General features: G+C 35.2%; 2 protein-coding genes across 3 annotated transcripts in view; one reads left to right on the plus strand and one right to left on the minus strand.

The window, feature by feature from the left end:
* The window catches only part of LOC140670169 (uncharacterized), a 32,975-nt gene extending 19,219 nt beyond the window's left edge, over positions 1 to 13,756 (minus strand). Inside the window, exons 1-2 of the mRNA XM_072900734.1 lie at positions 13,640 to 13,756; positions 10,739 to 12,358 (exon numbers count right to left, since the gene is read on the minus strand). Coding sequence (XP_072756835.1) covers positions 10,739 to 12,316 — 1,578 coding nt within the window. The 5' untranslated portion in view covers positions 12,317 to 12,358; positions 13,640 to 13,756. The remainder of the gene's footprint in view (positions 1 to 10,738; positions 12,359 to 13,639) is intronic.
* The window catches only part of Stops (SOCS domain-containing protein stops), an 18,422-nt gene continuing 3,410 nt past the window's right edge, over positions 1 to 15,012 (plus strand). Inside the window, exon 1 of one of the 2 annotated variants that reach the window (XM_072900827.1) lies at positions 1 to 437. In XM_072900827.1, coding sequence (XP_072756928.1) covers positions 347 to 437 — 91 coding nt within the window. In that variant the 5' untranslated portion in view covers positions 1 to 346. Of the gene's footprint in view, positions 438 to 10,108; positions 10,382 to 15,012 lie in introns of those variants that run through there. The other variant, XM_072900821.1, reaches the window with a different exon arrangement.

The following is a 15,012-nucleotide window of genomic DNA, read 5'->3' on the forward strand; positions in this document are numbered from 1 at the left end:
CGCCGTGGAAAGAGCGATTTCTTCGCCGCAAAATGCACGTATTTATATTGCCGCGCTCATCGCCATGATTTCAGACAAGATCTGACCTTTGTCGGGATAATTGATGCAAATGCGTCGCCGTTCGATGAATACATTCTCTGCTGGGTTCCTTTCTTAAAGTCTACGAGTGTGACGTAATTTCACGTGCATTTTCCACCGAAGTCGCGACGCGTGATCGATAAGTCCTTCGCTTGAAAGCACATCCGGCCAAACTCTCGCCGCAATCGTATCGTCGGCATGCAATTTCCTTGTCGTGTGCTCTTCGATTTAACCTACGTCATTTGCAAAACGTCGACCGCGAATCTATATGCAAGGTTACGGTTCACATGGGAGAACCGTCACATGTTCCGGTCGATCATTAAATCGACTAATTGTGGTCGCAGATTTACCAAACGGAGGTATGCAAAACGCTTTTTCAAATATTCGAATTATTCCAAAGTGTAAATTATGTGCGAAATGTTACATTGATATTAGCCGAAGTATGACTTGCTATTTCTCGTCTCATTTAAAATTAAAAAGTTGGATAATTATACAAACAGAAAGTAAACGCGCTGTAGACAATCGCATAGCGTAAAAATTTTATTATATAGAGTGAACGCTTTATCTCTTTCGGTCTGAATACAAAATATTGTGAGAATCTATTTTTTCTATGTCTTGAAAATAATTCTTTTTCTTATAAACGTACTATTATATTTGTTATAGTCATATCCTTTCACACAACTGATATTTTCTCTCTTGATAATTTTAATTTATTATGTTAAATTTGCCGTATCTTCTCCAAAGGAAATTATTATTTATAAAGATTAAATTTAAACTTATACAATTAATAGTATTTTATGATTAAAAATTTGTTACATTGATTTCTATCTTATGTTCATTATTCATTTATTCCATGTTCATCAATCTTTCAGGCTATTAAATTACACATATATAGAATAGAATTGTCTATATAATTCCGTCCCTTAATCGACATTCATGCGCACAAGTCTGATTGAACACAATGATTGAACCAACCTGACATCAATTTAATTTTGGTGAAATTGAAACTAAAGCTTTCACTGATCATTATGTGTTCAATGTATTACTTGTAATCTCTGCATTAATTTCCGGATCAATTTCCAACTCGTACTCGTCATTATTAAAAAGCTCATGATAAGGTGTAATTTAAATATGTAAATACACAGGGTGTCTGTGAGTAAAACAATAAACTTTTAGAATGTGTTTTATAGGTCATTCTAATCAAAAAAGCTTCTAATTAAAAATTTATATAACTAGATCAATTCGGCTCATTGTCAGTTATCGACATACAGACAATTTTATTAATATTATAATAAATAAACAATATCAAAAAATTCAGTTATAATTTTAACATAATTATTATTCTCTAAAACTAAATTGAGTCATGTTTGAAAAATAATGATTTTACTTGACGTTTTGAAATAGTCTACTAAATGTATCCAGAACGTTGTAGTAAATAACAATGTATGACTATGTAGTTTTAGCACTACTCAATTCGCTAATGTTTTAATGTCAAATAAAGTTTTGGGATGACATACCATTTAATGAAAACTAACTTTGAGCGAAGCGGGGGTGAAAGCCATTGTTAGAACTGTTATGTAACTTTGTGTCATTGACAAAAGAAGAATTAAATTATTTATATATCAATAACTGAACCGAATTTATTTATAATGTAGATGAACTTTTTTACTTATTGTTGGACCTAACCTCTTGAGAACACATTCTAGAAGTTTAGCATATACAATATTTACTCTCGGAACATCTTATATGTAATGATAATGTTTGTTCTGTTATATATAAAAGAAAATAATATTTCTTCTTAATTAGTTTATTTCTCAGAGAAATTCTGTCTGACCAATCGTGAAACGACTTTTATAATAATGTGTTCTTTAATAATTTTGAATCGATAAACATAAACAGATCATAGCAAAGTACAGCAAAATAACATGTTATTCTTAAATCTATTTTTTATTATGTAGAAACTGCAGTCTTTTGAAATACGGTGTACAATGACAAATATGCTCTTAGTAATGTTTGTAATCAGTAATTTTACATCTGGTACGCGATGTACACTTCCTGTTTTCCAGTTACTCATTATGGAAACGGGATTTCTCAGTCATTACTGTGTTTCTTGCAAGATACATGGCGAAGTTTAATTATGCGACATTAAACAATATGCGTCATTATGAAATCAACGATAGGAAACCAGCACTTGTTCATCTTCGATAATAAAACATACATATCGAAAGGCAATAATCATTTCGCAATATTAGGTACTGAATGGTCATTGGAATAAAGTGCGAATTCGAAGAAGAAAGTGCACTTTCATAAGTACATTCCATTATTTATGTCTGATTGCAACCGCACATTTGCCGCAGAAATGTCAATGATCTTATGGCTAGAAAGGAGCCATTATCGCGTCGACATTCTCACCGTAAATATCGCAATACAGTGTCAACATTGCAAAAAAGTATTAAAGTAATAAGAAACAAAATTTCCGTAGAAATCTTCTGATACTAAATTACTAAATTATGAAACGATTATAATAGATCATCAGAAATGTTAATATACTTTTCCGGTCTTTTTCTTTAATAAAGCCATCTAATTATATCGTAGGCGTATCTGTAGGTGTATAAACAAAAGTTACACACGGATCGCGTTCGAAAGGGATTTTTAATTAATTAAAACATGGAAGCTGCATTCGCGCGGTATTTGAAAGTTACGGGATCACGGAAGGCAAATGAGAAATGAATCGCGCGTTTTGTTTGAGTACAGAGATATTCCCCCCCCCCCTCCCTCAAAAGGATGCATATGTATGCGTGTATGTATATACATATATGTGGGCGTACGTACATTAAACAATTTATATATATAATTTTAGGACATATTAATATATGTATATTGTCAAAACGATGTTTTACATTGCAGAAAAATATGACGTTTACCTAAAATCGTAACATACACATATATTAATAACATGCTATTCCCGTTACAGTGGAATATTTGGAATAATACGGGATTTCTGTTATATATAAATCTGATAAACCGGTTTTGTATCGATGGAAATTTCCAAAATTTTGGGTTACTCGTGTTACGAGTATGTACGCACATTATATGTAAATACACACCTATATTTTTCCATAATTTAAGTAACGGTGCATCAATTTCAAATTGCGATGCATCGATCTACGGCTAAAGAACGCTTTGTTACTGTTTCTTAAGACAAAACGCACGAAGTAGATTCAAGTATGTAGTTCAAGTCAGATGGTTAATGGGATTAGAACCCTCCTCTGTTCTGTATTACTCTCAAGATAGAAATTATTGTTACCTTTATAGAGACTGCGAAACAGACTAGTCGTTATTACTGGATATGATTACTATTATGGTTATCGTTATAGTCGATACACTGAATGGGATTTGTAAGCATGCCTATGTGTTTTTACCTTTTCTCTTCAGAGTTTAAACAAGTATTACACAAACATAGTTATATTTTTAATAGATATGTGTCACATACCTTTTTCTGTACTATAAGTTTTACTCGTTTTATTAGCTTTCTGAAACGTTTTATTAATATACGTATTTACGAAGTGGTATTTTCTATGTATATTTAATAATATGATAACCAATTGTATCAGTAATATCTCTCTCGAAAAATATAAAATTTCAAAATCATGATTAATAATTTTCGCAAATATTATATTATATAGTAATATTCAAAATAAATAAAATAATTAATGATAAAACTAGTCGTATACGCAAGTGTTTATTTAATAACTCATTCGTAAATTCAATATCCGCATTGCTTCGTTGACATGAAATGTTTTTACGCTAATATCACATATCCTATTATTAGTTAATTGGAAAACAAGATGCTTGATAAAAAAAGAGTTCACGCTGTTACGGTTTCAAATTTCTCGATAAACATAGTGGTCGAGGGCAACTTTGTGAAAACCTTTTTTAAACAAATGTGCGAGAAAGAGAGGACACTCGTGTGGGAGTATAATAGATGTAAAGAGAATACAAAACACATAAAACTTGGGCGGGAAAAGAACGAGAGGAAAAAAAGAAAGAAAAAAAAATGTTTAATCGAATCAGAGAGGAAGCTAAAACTTCTGGTTGTTGCTGTCACCGTGGTGGCCTCTTTGACCCGCTTTCTCTTTTCCCACCCGATTTGTCTCGTGGACATGCTACTGCGTTTTCTTCAACCGGGAAATTCATGAAGTCGACCTCCCGCTACCTACCCACGGCGGTTACTTCGACGAATCCATCTCTCTCTAGAATACGCGGAATAGGAAGCAACATCGTAAAAACAGAAGTCGGCAGACAAAGTAGGTCGTCGTCATCGGCATCACTTCGTTAGCAAAGCTAATACAAGATATTAGTAATTCAGGCGTATTCGCATAAGTCATTTACGCGTTCATTTAGAATTTTTCAAATGGTAAAGAATGCAGCGAAAGTATATTTGCATAAAGAAAGATGATTGCAAATATAGCGGATTATATTTTGAAAGGCTATTATCACCAAAATGTGACCTACAGTATTTCAATCTATACGGCACATGAAATGAAATCTATCATTGTAATATTGCCAAGTCTATCAATTTGATCGACATGCTATAGAAATCTTTGAATCCCTGTGGAATTCGAATAACGTTATATTGAATAGTTAGATCGATATAATTATGTATATCGAGAAATAGATATAATAGATAAGTAGATAAATTGTCCAGTCGCGATATGCTGTTGCGTGCATAATTTTCATAAAGAAAGAAAGTTGCCTCGCGAAAAAAGAGAGACAATAAAGTAGGTCGTATCTGTGCGACACGTTTATAATCGGTCATTTCACCTTCTTCATTCAACGGTCGCCAAGAAATCGAACTGGGTTGCGTGCATGCATGTGTAAATCAACTTCATGAAAATTTATACCACGAACGAGAGTAACGCTATTTAATTTGCAATTTGCATGCGTAGACTTGGACACCGTGCGCATGAAACGTGAAGTGCGATGAAATTATGTGGCCGACCGGAACAAGATATGATCCGATGGGTTGAATATATGATGATGTGTAACATCTCTACCAACAGAGTTTGATAAGAACTATTGTGGAAAAGAAATAAATTAGTAGTTTAGAACATTTCGTGATTATTCTCCTTTTCTTTTATGAGTCACTGTTAATTTATTACATCTGTTCCACTTTTGTTGGTGAGAAAGTATATATTTTGAGAAAATCAAGCGTCCTATATTATTGGTTGAATGCGTCTGTTTTTTCTATGACATTATGCGTAACAAAACGTAAAATTATGTAACCTATTAATAAAATAGGCACGAACAAAATGAAGAAGAATAATGACTAGTTTTCTTATAAAAAAGGAAAGTTTTATTACTTATTAGATTAAATGTTAGTTGATCTCAGTATAAATAATTTAATATAATTTTGATATACAGAAACGCTTATTAAGAGCAATAAATAACTTTAAGCCGTTTTTATATTTATATTTGAGAAATTCCTAATTAGTTATCATGGTTTTGTGTTGCTTTCTGTGCAAAATAATTTTCTCAGATTTTAACTTAATTATTGCACAGCGTCGTAAGCAGATCTCTCTTAAGGTTCTTTTTCTATGAAAATACTTTAATGAAATACACCGGTATTAAAACCAGCTGCCCGTAATACGGAACTCTACTTGGAGCATACACCTTTACTCACTAAACAAATTATCTGGCCATTAAATGTATAACGTTTTAATTGCGTATACTGCTTCGCACACAGTGTATAATCACTCATTGAAAGCACATGCGAGAAATGTGCGGCCGCGCAAGTTTCTATATATAGAACTATGTATAATATAGTATGTTTATTTTCAATATAATAGTATAATAGTACAGTTTATTTTCAATACATTAGATATTAATCATTTATACAACATGTTCCGCGAGTAAACCGATGGACTAAATGTGTTCTAGAAATCATTCTAAACAAAAAAGATTACATACGCTATAGATCAATTCGATTCAGTTATCGAGATATAGACAATTTTATTAATATTATAATAAACAAAAAATATCAGATACTTTATAATTTCTACATGAAATTTATTCTCTAAAGCTAAATCGAGGGATGTTTAAAAAATAATGTAACTTTATTTGACAATCTACGTCAATGTATTCAGAATAGTAGTAATAATAATGTATGGCTATGTGTGCGGTAGCTTTAGCACAACCCCAACGTCAATTTTTCGATGTCAAATAAATATTAGAAGTGACACACTGCGTATCTAATGGAAATTGATATTTTAAGCGAGGCGGGACCGGAAACCATTGTCAGAATTTTGCGTTATTGACAAGAATTAAATTTTTCATATCTCAATAATTGAGCCGAATTGATCTATATAGTATGAACTTTTTTATTTATTGTTAGAATGTATTCTACCACACATTCTAAAATTTTGTCAATTTATTTGTAGATCATCCTGTATAACGTCATGACAAAATGTAAAAGATGAAAAGAAAAATGTGTCGTATTTAAAGTTCCATTGTATGATCGAGAGGATAGGCATATAAATATATTTTTGATATATAAATATATATAAATTTTTTAATAATCAAAATACATTCAATTTTTACTTATTTGATTTGATTTAAAATGTGTATTATTATGTTCATATATGTATTATCATGTAAAATGTATACTAATATATATTTTTTAATTTATTGAAGAAACTAGTTTAATTCATCATGCGAGAGTCAACCAACATAATTTACTAAGATGTGTACTCCCTCTGTACAAGTTTCGTTCTCCACAAAGTTACCTGGCGGTTTCAGGTACAAGTTTCGTTATGTCAGTCGCTTTGATATATATATGTATATATATATATATATATATATATATATATATATATATATATAGGCTGTACTTTGTAGTGTGCTAACACGAAAGTAGATGTGTCATATCCTATTGCACGTTTCGCTTTGAAATCAGCTAAATATCATAATAATAATCTCATATTTATTGTGAAGACATGATAGGGATATAGAAACTACAAGCTTATATATTATACGATATTCGCAAGATGTCAAGAGCATTACAGTGTGATCTAAATAACAACAAAGTTCTGGGAAATAATTTCACATTTTATTCTGACAATTGCAGTTTCAATTATTTCTCTAAAACCGCAAGAACTCTTATACATAGAATGAAGCAACAGGAGAAAACTGTCGCAAAGCGAATGTCTACGACATGCCTCTCACAAGTCAAATTTGCACAATAACTCCGCGATATAATTCGTCACATAAAATATTTTATGCGAATACATGATTTATGGAAGTAATCAAGACACACAAAAGTTGATTTTAAATAATATTGCATTATTTGTACAAATATAATATAGATAATTAAACAATCTTATAAAATTTGTAATACAATTATAAGAATTATTAACTTATAAAATGTTCTTTAATTATAAGAATTATTAATTTATAATTCTAAACTATAATTATAATATAATTATATATTCTAAATTCTAAATTATAATTATAATGAGTTCTCTATATATTGAATCGTTTTCCATTATTTTAATTAAAATGTGAAAGTCAGTTGTAAGAGAAAAAAACATAGTGCATCTTTTTTGTGTGATATTAATAAGATTCACAGAGTACTGACAATGAGATAAATCTGCGTGTTTTAGTGCGCAATGAGGAAGTGAGAAACGATGAATGTATAGGACACACGGCATGGTAGTTTACTCAAAGCAATATTTATGACTCACTTAAACTACGCAGCGTTGCCCGAGCTTCTTATATTTCATCAGCATTTGTGAACATGTGAAAATCGAACAATAACGTTGAAATTAATAGTGATATAATCATTTATAAATTCATTTAGTGTATCACTTTGTTCGGTTAAATACCTATATATATGTATTATTGTCATATAGCTAATTTATTATTCTAATGTTGGCGATACACTATAGTTTTGGTTTTCCCCTCCGAGGTGAAAATCTATTATAAATGTCTTGACGTGTCTACTCTGGAGCAAATAACATGAGTTAATCATGAAGAAGCATTCAGGTACATAAAAGTCCTTTTGACGTCAAAATGACTACTTTTGCTAGCTGGGATAAACTTTCTTAAATTATCATAAAATTTCAAGAATATAAAATCAAGAGCAGGGGATAGGTTATCAAAATTTTTTATTATATAGTTTATACTTTCCGCAGAGTAGGTCTAAAGAGTAACTATGCAAAATTTCAGATCGGTCAAAGAATTTACGAATTTAGGGAATATACAAACAGATATTTTATTTTATATTTATAGATTTTAGTGTCGATACACTTGCTTAATTTTTTTATATAAAATCAAATTCCTTACCAGTCTATACTAGTCAGTGACGTGGTCTGCAAATTCATACATGACTTTTCGATATTATAAATTAGCCGAACGCGCGTGAGATTAATATATTTAAAATTATTAAAAATTTCTATTGGCATATTCAAATATATATACACACACACACATATGTGTATGTGTTTGCGCTTGCGTGTATGTGTATGTATGTGTGCTTGTACCGGCAATCCATCAAGTTGTCATTCTTGAAGTAGACATTCCGAAAGTGCAAGTGTTATTAAAAAAAAAATGCATTATATTACAAAAAGTGTATTAACAATTGACCATTACATAATTATAATTGATTACATTTTCATTACTTACACAAATTAATTCTGAATGCTATTACTTTGATATATTTAAAATAAACTATAACTGACTTTAAGAAATTTTATCAGATATATTATTGTTTTAAGTAAGATATTTTTAAAAATCAATTTTGCAAAAAAGATTTTTCCAGCAGTATTAGTAATTACGAGCAATTACCAGAAGATGCGATATAGAACGTATCTCATTAAACTGTCATCGTTTGCATCGCGAGTACTAATTTTTTACGAAAGAAAACAGGGAATATAATCGCACATTTGCTGCGAATTGCACGTGAAAAGCGTAATCGAGGCGTGCCATGGAGTCTCAAAGGCAGATTTAGCCGCGAGGAAGTGCGGGATTACTTCTCAGCCGTTGCCAGCGCATTTGCGTGCAAGTGAGGTATCCTTGGACTCTCTGTAATTTCGCGAAATAGGCCGCGCATACTCGCGAACGGGATGGGTAGCAACGCGGGTACCCAATAACAAAGAGGAATACCAAGAGACCAAAACGTAGCACACGAGGACTTATGTCTCGCGGCCGCTGTATGTATCTCAGTACGTTGCAGTAATATCGTTTTATAGAATCTACCGTTATGTCGATCCGTTCCGCATCGACGGTATGAACGTCGTGTACGCATGACGTTCGCATAGCAACACCGGAAATCTCGCAATAGATACGCGTCTATATGTATATATATATTATGCCGATTGCCTTGAATTTGATGAGACCTTAATAGCGGATTTCTTCCCCGGAAACCGAGACGAATTTAATGCGAAATGTATTATCAAACAACCGGCAGATAATAATAGGCTCGTTTGCTTAAAGTAAGCCGATTATCGCGTTCAACGATAAGACGATAGTAAATATTTCAAAGTATGATACGAAGATATTATCATTCACGGTGAATAATATATAGTGCCCTTTATGTCACTTGAATGCATAAAGAGACTTGTTTTCCCTATGGATGTTATTTCTTTAATATTTTATAGGAAGGGTATGAAAAAAAGATTCCCTTCCCTTACACAATAAGTATTTTGAGATAAGTTTATAAAATCGTATTATTATATAAAATTAAATTTAGTCTTTTCTTTATCAATAACACATCATATTTTGTATAGTTTTACCTCTTTATATGAGGATTATATTTAAAAAAAAAAAAAACATTTACTTTGTATAAATTTTCTTTAAAAATCAATAATGTAATATATAAACCGTTTATCCAGTATTTAATTCATCTTTATCAATTATTTATATCAAAAAGGCGTGGCTCATTGCATTTTGAAAGGTATACGTGGAATGTGAATTTGAGTAGAACACATGATTTGATTACCAATTGATGTCATCCGATGATCCAAAGTGACGATAGAGAACGGCGCGGCTATCTAACTGTAAATCTAACGCTTTGCGTTGACCTGCAGACTATGCGAATCAAGTGCATCCAACTTGATGCGGATTTCAGCGTATAATCTAATGGGTTTACATCGATACCGATTCCAAGCTCGTCAATACGCATCTCAGGTACTCGCGGTATCAGTACTTGATTTGTATAACAAATCGAGCCATCGTTTACGAGGATTCAACCATACTGTGTCTATTGATCGATATTTAAAATGCGGAAAATCACAAAATACAAAAGGTATGTTATATTTTCTATTTTCAAATATATCTCATTTCTCTTTTAATTCTTATAAAATAAGCTGCTATATAATAGCATAATACTATTTTAATACAATATTTTGTTAAGATAATTTTCATCCATTTTTATTTGAGATTTATGCAATCAAATTTCTTTTTTTTTTTGTAAATATAAAAAAATAACTTCTTATTGGAAGATTATTACAAAAAATATTCTTAAAATAAATTGCATTTTTATTGTAGTAAATGTGAGAAAAATTCAAATATTATTACATTGTAAATTCATTTGTGTTTTTCGGTAGTAAATCTCTCTTTTTACAAAATATACTAAAAATGAAATTAATTTATTAAAACGAACCTTGGAGGTGGGTGATTGCAAGAACGTTGCGATGCCCGCTCGTACTCTATTCTTCACACCGCGCACGGTCCCTTTGGCACTTCGTATGGCTTCCTTATCATGAATTTTATAACCGGCAAAACTCTCATCGTTCTCAGCAACACCGTGCTCGCCGTTCGAGTTCTTATTATTATCGCGCAGCTCGTTCACGTGGAAATTATAATACCTGTCATCCTCATACAGATACTTGTGACCGGTCGACCCTTTCTGAGTGACGTCGACACATTGCTCCTGTTCTGTCCTCTTCTGTTCTAGTTGCTTCCTCTCCTCGTATGTGCACTCTTTGACGACCGGTGACGATGTCGATTTACCGTTCTGTTCGATCGTCGGTTCAGGACTCCTTATCCGCGGCGTCGAGGATGCTTTGGACAAGGACGACGTACCGGACGGTGACGGCGAGATGCTGGTTGACGACGTCGGTGAATGTGTCGCGCGGTCGAGTTCTATCATTGTCGAGACCTGCTGATGAACGTTGCTAGATTCGTCGATGCGATCGATGTCGTTTGTCGAAAGTACGATCAATTTCTTAACGACATCCATTTTCGTTTCATCCTTCGATGTCGTCTCGTGTACTTGATACTCGCCTGCATCACCGCCGTTTAAGGAGTCGCAGCTGATGTTGCTCTCGTTGTCATCGCTATCGACCTCGGCGCCGCTGCTGGTGACGCTGCCGGTCCGATTGTGCGTGTTATTAGACAGTATTACCGTGCTAGCGTTCTTCTTCTTCGGCAACGGCGGTGGCGTGCCATCAAGGTCGCTGCACGTACCGCTGTCTAAGGTGTCGCTAGGCGAACATTGACCGCTAGACATTACCATTCCGCTTAATGGACTCTGGTAGGAGTTGTAATAGAAACAGGCGTTCGTACGACCGCCTAAGGTGGTCGAATTCAGAGTCTCCGTAGCACCGCGGTGCACCATGTCTCTATTGTCGTCGTCGCCGTTACTGTTGCGCTCCTGATGGTCGAACGCCGGGTCACCGCTGAAGACACTGATCCTCACACAGCCCTCACCGGCACTAGCACTCGCACAGTGTTGCTCGTTCACCAGGTTTGTCGCACTCACCACCACAGCACCGTCACCGCGCTTGTCCGTACGCTCGCACGCTTTCGTCTCGTTCTCGATCTCGATCTCGTCGCGATTCCGGCCGTTTTCGTCCAGGGTCAGCCGTACCGTCGATATCACCCTGCTGTTCTTGTCACCATCCGGATTGATTTTGATTTTTACTATATGCGCGGCTTGCTGTTGATGCTGCGACTGCTGCCACCGCTGTCGCGACGATTCGACGTCACTCCGTTCTTCGTAGCCGCCGTTCGCCGATTGTACTTCCGGGATTCTTCCCCTGCAGATTGTCGCGGTATCGACGGTAGGTGCGCTAACTCCGACGAATACCGTTGCTCCGGGCCCGGTGGCGAGAGGAGGCGAAACGGAAGGAGAAACGGTCCGGATTGACACAGTCTGCCGAGCGGCCTGGTTTGCATCTCGGGCCTGAGTCTTCGCTGGTAGTGGCGGAGGAACAGTCATCGTGACGGTCTCATCCATACGTGCATACAAAGTCACCGTGGCTCGCTCGATAGGCTTCACCTTGAGAAGGAATTTGGAAAGTCAAGGATTAATGCCCCCCTCTCTCTTTCTCTCTCTCTCTCTCTCTCTCTCTTTATCTTTCTCTCTGATATGGGTTTCTTTTTCTCTTTCCTCTTTCGTAGCTTCTTTTTTACATCAATTCGTGTCTATATTAAAGGCTAAGCGTACTCGTTTTCGTTGAGTCTGACAAAAATACGTCTAATTATTTCACAGTCATTAAAGAACGTTAATCGCGCGGATGAAGTTATTTCCTGAAACAGCCACGTGTTGGGGCAAACGTTTATCGCGATTTGCTACGATATTAATTCACCGCAAATGCAATGTGGATTGCTCGACCTGAACAACTACAATTTGGAGCAAAATAACACTCGATCAAAGTCGAGTGCCGTTGCAACAGACCGCTTTTCATCGGTACATTCACATCGTTGATTCGTATTCTCACATTGTATATTGAAATATTAAACTAATATTATTTTATTGATATCGCACTAATTTATAACCAAATTAATATATCACCGTACCCTCTTAGCCAACTTTTTTCGAAATGATGAACCTTACTAAAGTATTCTTTCGACTCAACTAATTTAAAATCAATTTTGCAGATGATAATTTAACGAGAGCTAAAATTATATTAAGATATTATCCGCACACGTCATCGAAATTTTCACAATATTTAGGATATCAATGCGATTATAAATTATTTTTATCCTAATTCGATAGATTCAAATATTGCACGAATTATTACATAAAAAATGTATATGTAATATATATGTACATATATCAATTAATTATATAAATAAATATGCACACAGTTGAGACTGCAGATATTTCCGTTATCACACAATGTAGGCGAGCACCAATCACTCTGGAAAATTCCCCAAATTCTGGCGATCGACTGTAACCCGCTCGATCGCGCTCCAGATCGATCGTTCGCAAGGACGATTGCGCGCACGGAACGGGGGGAGCTTGACGAATTGTGCCGCTGTTCGAATCAGGTCGATCGGTCGTAGAATGTGCAAGGCCTCGTGGATCGTCGAGAAAACGTTAGCATTTTACGCGCACCTGTAGCCGTGCGAGATCGCATACTACCTGCCGAGCGGGCAAAAGAGAGAGAGATCGGTGGAACGTACGGGACTGGCACGCAAAAACAGAAAAAGAAAACGATGCGTAGCCTGAAGAGGAAAAGAGAGAGAGAGAGAGAGAGAGAGAGAGAGAGAGAGAGAGAGAGAGAGAAAAAAGGATCTGTTGTGGGGGACTACAAGGCAGGATAATATCACTTACGGAACGCGTATGTGTATCAAGAGCGGCCCATAGTAAAATTGCACTCGACTTAGCCGACGATGACGACGACGACCACGACGATGATCAACGGGTGATCGTTGACAGCATGGAACGTCAGTAACTGTACTGAGTGTTGCTGACATTCACTCATGCAGTTTCGCGGCCCGGGTGGGGACTGAAGTCGGACCCCAAGTCCCAAGACTATGGCGAAAGGGGGAGTGGGAAATTGTCGGGCCGTCCACGGAGAAGAAGGTACGACGAAGGTGGTGGTGGAAAGCAGGGGGAGAGAGGGAGGGAGAAAGGCGAAACCCGTAGAAGGACGAGAACGGGTTCTCTCGACCTGTAGTCGCCAGACAGGTACCTGTCCAGCCAAGTGGTGGACGTGGCGTCCTCTGCCGAACTACCTGGGATCAACCTCCCTCCTCCCCCCCTCCCCAACCATTGGTTCCTTATTTAAATACCTGACTCTTTACCGTTCACCATACCTTTCACGTGGACGCGCCGGTTTTACGCGTAGGTATGCACACCAACGAACGTGCACGCACACAGGCACGCACGCACGATTATCAGTGTGCACCTGCCGAAATTTCACCGCCGATGCTACAAAACGCTTTCCTCTCTTCTCGTGACGCGTCTTCACTGGACCGTTCGCTGTAATTCGTGCATGACCGTGTCCCGTGAATGGCCGTGTGAATGGAAAGCGCGGCTGCCCCGCAGGCTACGTTCGATACCTACCGAAAATCTTTCTACAGTGATCGATAATTCGAAAATGTTGCAATGGATGTTCATTATGCGTAAACTTTAATACAAAATTTCATAAGTAAAAGAGATTAAAGAAAGTTTTATTGACTTTATCCATTGCATAATACTAGAGTTAATTTGATGTGACTCAAATATCCTCTCATTTTTTTATTTTATATAAATATGTACATTTTAGCTGCTTTAATATTTTCTTTGTTAACTGTGCATTGTATTTATTTAAAATTTCTACATTTGTAGATTTTACATATAATACAGAAATAAATCGTTCAAAATGTTTTGAGAAGTCAAACAAAATTTTTATAACTTTTATAAGGCAGCTAATAGTTCATTACGATTCTACGATTAAATTTATGCAACATAAATTCACATTACATAATGATGTATCATTTAATAGTGATTTATGTATGTAGCTCATCCTTTGATTAATGTTTATCGTACATAATATTTTAAAATTGACTACACTGACGATTTTTCATATTTATTAGTTAATATCATAAAACATATAGCTTATATATCATTTCTAAAAATCATTGTTTTAATTATTTTTGTATAATGTTATAAAAAGATTTGAAAAGATCTAATGCAAATGGTCATAATTATCACAATTTATT

The sequence above is a fragment of the Anoplolepis gracilipes genome, chromosome 1, assembly GCF_047496725.1.
Source record: "Anoplolepis gracilipes chromosome 1, ASM4749672v1, whole genome shotgun sequence".
Taxonomy (NCBI): domain Eukaryota; kingdom Metazoa; phylum Arthropoda; class Insecta; order Hymenoptera; family Formicidae; genus Anoplolepis; species Anoplolepis gracilipes.